General features: G+C 33.7%; 1 protein-coding gene across 2 annotated transcripts; it reads right to left on the bottom strand.

Moving 5' to 3' along the window:
• Window positions 1-1,485: 1,485 nt before the first annotated feature.
• On the bottom strand, window positions 1,486-2,917 carry LOC114695989 (olfactory receptor 4K1). 2 transcript variants are annotated; one of them, XM_028873507.1, is made up of 2 exons: window positions 2,003-2,917; window positions 1,486-1,494 (listed from the first exon to the last, which is right to left on the bottom strand). In XM_028873507.1, exons 1-2 carry the CDS (start codon window positions 2,915-2,917, stop codon window positions 1,486-1,488), a joined length of 924 nt encoding a protein of 307 aa, XP_028729340.1. The 2 variants fall into 2 exon arrangements, with proteins under 2 accessions (XP_028729340.1, XP_028729339.1); XM_028873506.1 differs by lacking the exon at window positions 1,486-1,494 and having other exon boundaries at window positions 1,982-2,917.
• Window positions 2,918-6,407: the final 3,490 nt, after the last annotated feature.

Raw genomic sequence — 6,407 nt, 5'->3', positions numbered from 1 at the left:
AAGAAAACTCACTTCACAGCCAAGGAAGTATAATAATGTGCTCACAATCATGAAATCCACTGGTCTTACCATGTTCCCCAACATTCCGAATCAGCTGAGCTGATAGAACAATGGAAATGCCTTTTGAAGAGATAATTATAGAGTCAATTAGTTGGCAGCAGTCTGGAGGGCTGTTAGTCAGGGTTCTTCAGAAGGCAATAAATGCTTTGAATCAGCATCCAATATATAGTATGGTTTTCCCCAGAATTAAGATTCAGTGGTCCAGGAATCAAGGAGCACAAATGAAATAGTTCCATTCACTATCATTCCTATTAATCCCTAGGAAAATTTTTGTTTTCTCTTCCCATGACCTTAAGTTCTGCTGGCCTAGAAGCTTTGGTTCCAGAGAGGAGAGCACTTATGTTTGGAGACATGACAAATATTTCATTGAACTAAAAACTCAGACCTCACCATGGCCACTTTGGGCTTCTGATGTCCTTCATTCAACAGGCTAAGGAAGGAGTAACAGTGTGAAAATTGGCCATAGATCCAGATTACTGAGAAGAAATTGGGTTGCATTCCCACAGTAAGGTAAGAATAATTATGTCTGTAGCACAGGAGATATTTAGGACATCTCTTAGTGTCACTACCACATTCTGTAATTAAAGTCAATGGGAAACTACAACAATCTAATCCAAGCATAATGACAAAGAGCCCAAACCCTTCAGGAATAAACGATTGGCTCACCCCTCCAAGAAAAAAAAAAAACAAGACCTCCCAAGGTGCTTGCTGAGGGTGGAGAAAATACAGAAAGGGTATTACAGGTATGTAGTTTAAATACCATCTAAAACTCATGACCTGTTTTAGGAATGAGGATTATAATTTCTATGTTTCTGTCATATTCTATTAAGACTGTGTTTGTACAGATATTTATGTTTTCTTCCATCAATTACTTCTTCATGTAATGTAACATCAATTAAGAGAATATCAGTGGTTATCATATTTAAATTTTAAGATACTAAAATGTATTTTAAGGGACATTGCCACCTATTCTAAAATATGTAATGTATTTATAGTTGTACATGAGGTATTTATAGCGTGTTTGATATAACTGTGAACTAGTTAAACACATAACATGTTTGTGATTTTTACATGGAATAGTTATATCATGTGATGCATAATTAGAATATGATTGTTGTTTTTATGTCGTGGAAATTAAGCATGACATAAGGAGATACGATTGTGTGCAAAGATGACAAAGAGTGGATTTGTGATGGCTATTCTTGGTTGTCAACTTGAATACATGTAGACTTAAATAAACCCGCAAGTATATAAAGTATGTGTCATAGCTGTGAGGTATTTTTCTTATTTAAATCATTTGAGATGGGAAGTTCCACTCTAAACCTGGATCTTTGAGGTAGGAAGATCCACCTTCAATCTGTTCCACACCTTCTGGTGGCAGCCTATATAGAGGACATAGAAAAGGGAAGCACTTGCCACTTGCCCTCACTCTAACTGGAAAGTCCATTCCTCCCCTGGAATTAAAGCCCACTTCTACTCAAGATGAGCTGAGACATCCACCCTCATGAAATAAATAATTATTGGATTCCTGGACTTTCTGCTGAGGGACAGGCATTGTTGGAATAGTCATATCATAACCTAATAAATTGCTTATATATATTCTTTTTATCAGTTCTGTTCTTCTAGAGAACCCAGATGAATACATGGCCCTAATTTCAGGAGTATATAAAATACATATTTTTAAATGTCACTAACAATTTTTTAAATGTGCATTTAGAATTAAGAACAGTGTGAATTTTTCTCTGAAATCATGCTAAATTTTACTCAGCAACTTGTTTTATGCAATTACTTTGCATTTAGGAAAAGAGGTCATTTCTATAATTTAACCATTTATATCACAAACAAAGGTAATTTGCCTGATTCTAGAATCCCCTGGAGGCTCTTCATTCTAAGTCAATATGAAGCTCTTTCATGGAGATCCCTAGTTTTTCCCAGGATTTACATGGCGCTTTGTCAGTTTCCTCAAGGCTGATTTCACATCTTCATTCCTCAGAGAATAAATGACAGGATTCAGTAAGGGAGTACAAATGGTGTAGAAGACAGAAAGGAACTTATCCACAGACAGCCTGCTAAAAGGCCATATGTAGAAGTAAATACAAGGCCCAAAGAAGAGAATCACTACTGTGATGTGGGCAGTTAGTGTGGAAAGCGCTTTAGCTGACCCACTGGAGGACTGCTGCTGGACAGTGACAAAAATGATGATATAGGAGACAATTAAAGCCAGGAAACAGCTCAGAGATATCAGGCCACTGTTAGCTAAGGTCAAAATTTCCATTCTGTATGTATCCATGCAAGCAAGTTTTATCACCAAGGGAAGATCACAGAAGAAGCTATCTACCTCATTGGGACCGCAGAATGGCAGATTCACTGTAAATGCCAAGTGACTCACAGAATGAAGAATACCTACTGCCCAGGAAATAGACACAAAAATTATACATACCCTCCGATTCATAATTAGATTGTAGTGCAGTGGCTTACATATTGCTACAAACCTGTCATACCCCATAGCTACGAGCAACATCATTTCACTCCCAACAAAGCTATGAAGAAGAAATATCTGGGCCATGCAACCCTCAAAGGAAATAGTTTTGCGCTCAACAAAAAAGTCCGCAAGCATCTTAGGAGTAGCAAAGTTAGATTGGCAGATATCAATGAATGAAAGGTTACTGAGTAAGAAGTACATAGGTGAGTTCAAATGTGAGTCAGAGAAAATGATGACAATAATCATGGCATTGCCCAAGACTGATGTCACATAGATAATAAAGAAGATGGCAAAAAGTAAAAGCTGAAGTCCCCAAGAGTTAGAAAGTCCCAGAAGCACAAACTCAGATACCGTGGATTCATTACTGTGAGCCATGTATCCAATGTAAAGTCACCTAAATGAAAATCAAGAAAATATTACCATCAATGTCCCTGCAATATAACTAATTCATAAAGAAAATTACAGTGTGCTTTCAAGTGTATCAATTTAATTTGATAATGCATATATGGAAATGGAGTATAAAGTGAGAAACAAGTATAATTACAAATGCATATTATAATGAGAAAAAATACAATTTATAAATTTTATCTTAAGGCTTTACTTTGTTTTTGGCATTTTGGCTAGCATAATTTAAAAGTGTAATAATGAATCCTTCAGAAGATTTTAAGAAGTTTGGGAACAATAATTAAAAATAAACTAAATATTGTATACATATTAGAGAATGAAGGAATTGGAAAGCAGGAAACAAACAGTTTATTAACTTCTCATCATCTTTACTAAAATCAAGAAAATATTACCATTGCCAAAATGTGAACTACCATCACAACTCCATTTCCAGTGTGTAAAATAAACAGCATTTATTTAGTGGTGAGGAAAGACAAAGAATTAAGATTAATAATGTTAATCATGGTGAGGGGGTGAACAAGAAGAACAGAAGGAAGAAGGAGAATATACTGTGATGTGCTTACACATGTTAATCATTTAGCATCATTTTTTGCTAGGCTCAACCAACACAGTGTGCTCAGCCTTACAACCGTATACACACAAAACCAAAAATGAACTCAAAAGATTGCATTTATATACATGTGTACAAATACACACGTGTGTATTTGTGTGTATGTGTGTTGTCTAACAACAGTCAAATAAAAAGAGGCTGCCAAATTGAAAGTAATGGGGGACATGGGATAGGTTTAACAGGGGGATCTGGGAGTGGCTGGAGACAGGAAAGTGGGGAGTGGTGAAATCCTATTTAATTGAAAACGTATTTTTTAAAAAAAAAAAAAAAGACTCATTTTTATTTCAAGAATTCTATTTTTTGATAGGTTTTAGTCTACATGTTTAAAAAATGTAATAAAAAGGGGGAAAATCCTATTCACAGTCTCCTAATATTTCATAATGTAAGGAGAATAGTTCAGATTCAAAGTTTAATCTCATTTTCTTCCTAATAACTAAGTTTCCCACTAGTAAAGATTAATAAAATTTACCACTTGCAAACTATGTGATTGAGCAAATAATTGAATGTCCCTCAAATTATTTTCAATTCTAGAATTTCTGAATGCAAGGAAGTTATATTATGGTACCATGTAGAATTTATGTCCTTATATACAGAACACTTGTAAACTTTTTTCTAATAAATCTTCTACTGCTGTTGTACCTCAAAAAGAAGTATTTTCAGATTTCTAAAAATCTCATAGGAGAACCATTTTGGATGAAAGATCAAGTTAGTTACATGAAAATATTTATTATTTCAACATTATCTAAAAACTGTGGCAATCAAACTCTGAAACAATAGATATGCACAATTGTATTTGTCTTTATTTTAACACATAGTATTTGTCTCACTACTCACTATAAACCTTCAAGCAAAACTTGCTATCACTTTGTTAGTAATTCCATTCTTCATGAAAAGCAAATTTTAATAGTCAAAAAATATTTGTCCATTTAATGAGTAAATGCTCTAGATAGAAAGCCTGAAAAAGGTGCCCAGGAGCAGATGATGATTGTAACACAGTTCCCTGTATTTTTCAGATTCTGACCCAAATCTTTAAAAGATTACCCCAAACCAGTACAACTGGAATCATCAAGACAGAAAAAAGGAGAAAGAGAATTTCCCTCTGTTGGTCAGAATTTCCAACCAGACTGAGACAACAACTTCCTTCTTATCTTTCAGTTGCTGATTTTTTTCATTGAAAATGTTTATTAATTATATCTGTAAACATATACTCATAATCCATGTTTAGTACTTACAGTTTTAATTTTTTTATTTTTGTTTACTTTCACCAAGTTTAGTATTCTTTAGTTTGTATGTATCATCTCATATTCTCCTATGAGTCCTCATGTTGCAAGTATCTGTAATAAAGTTTTAACTTGGCTCTGCTCTCCTGCTGTCAACCACACAACTCCAACAGCCTAAGGCAGTGTAATACAACAATTTATATGTTTGCCACAGAAAGCTGCTTTCACTGGGAAAGAAATGTGCCTCTAGAGACATGTGGCAAGACTTAAGCAAGAGTAACTCTGTTTCCTGAAATAATTTTTATGGGAATAAAAATATTGTAATTTTTCTGGTTATTGTAATCAGGCAATAGATAAACATGAAATCCAGAGATTGCTTGGTATTTACAAATTAAGTCAGAGAAATTATTTTTCAGCCTCTAACTTTCTGTCAATAAGTGACCATAATTGCTTTAGGGTAGTGTCTGTCAATAAAAAGGAGCTTACTACTTCGAAAAGACGGTTAAATTTATTGTCTAATCCTATCATCTGTATTAGAAATCCAAAACTATCCTCCCTTAAAAAATGATTCCTCAAGCATTTAGGCTTTCTTAATTTTTCTCCATATATCAGTAATCTTTTCACTGTGTTTTAGATAAGCTGTCCAGATCACCAAATATTCTGTTGTACATTTCATTTTTAAGTAATAAAATTGAAAATAAGATGCCTATTTATACTTGTTTATTTAGTGTGTACACATATACATATGCACTCAAGAAAAATACTAAAATACTTAAGAATGGACCAACAATAAAAGATGTTTTATAATTAGGTAAATATAATCTTGGTTGTGTTTCATGCTGTCTTGTTCCTAAAGATTCAGTTAATTTTCTAAGTTTTTTTCTGCAAAATTTTCATCAACATGTTTAATAATAAATTACTCTGAAATTTACTTTCAGTTTAATTTGATTGAAATAATTCATTCAGCTTTTAAAACAATCATGTTCAAGTAGTCTTCAAAACTCATCAATTATAAAAGAGTGGTATTGGAAAAACACAAATTTAAGACTAGAGAAATACAATAATTTAAAATTGTTAGAAAATTCAATGTCTGAAATGACCCCTGAACCAAAAGTAAAATAAAATGTAGACTATTTGAGGGAAAATGGTATCATTACATTTGGATTTTTCCAAACAAAATAAACACACTTATGAAAAAAAGTATATTTACAGGAAGGAATGATGCAAGTTCTAAACAGTATAAAGTCCAATTCAACAATGGCATAGCACAATGGTAACTTTAGTATTTACCCTTTTAAAATTTTATTCCCTATTCTTGAATATTTAACCTTGAATGTGAACTTCAAAAATAGAAATAATATACTTTTAAATAAAATATCTATAAAGCTCAAATAAAGAAAATAGGATGGGAAAGATGTTCAACCATAGGTGATGAGCTCCAGAAAGCCAGTTCATGAGCCAGGAATAGATCCTGATCCCACTGCCAGGGGCTCCTCAAACAGACCAAGTAATCAGATTGGTGAATACCCTAGCTGTCATTATAGAACCTTCATCCAGCAACTGATAGAAGCAGGTGCAGACAGAGCTCCACAGCCAAACACCAGGCTGAGCTCAGGGAGTCCAATCAAAG

Source organism: Peromyscus leucopus, chromosome 9, assembly GCF_004664715.2.
Source record: "Peromyscus leucopus breed LL Stock chromosome 9, UCI_PerLeu_2.1, whole genome shotgun sequence".
Taxonomy (NCBI): domain Eukaryota; kingdom Metazoa; phylum Chordata; class Mammalia; order Rodentia; family Cricetidae; genus Peromyscus; species Peromyscus leucopus.
The sequence above is the reverse complement of the archived record's forward strand: the minus strand, read 5'-3'. Positions and strand labels throughout refer to the sequence as shown.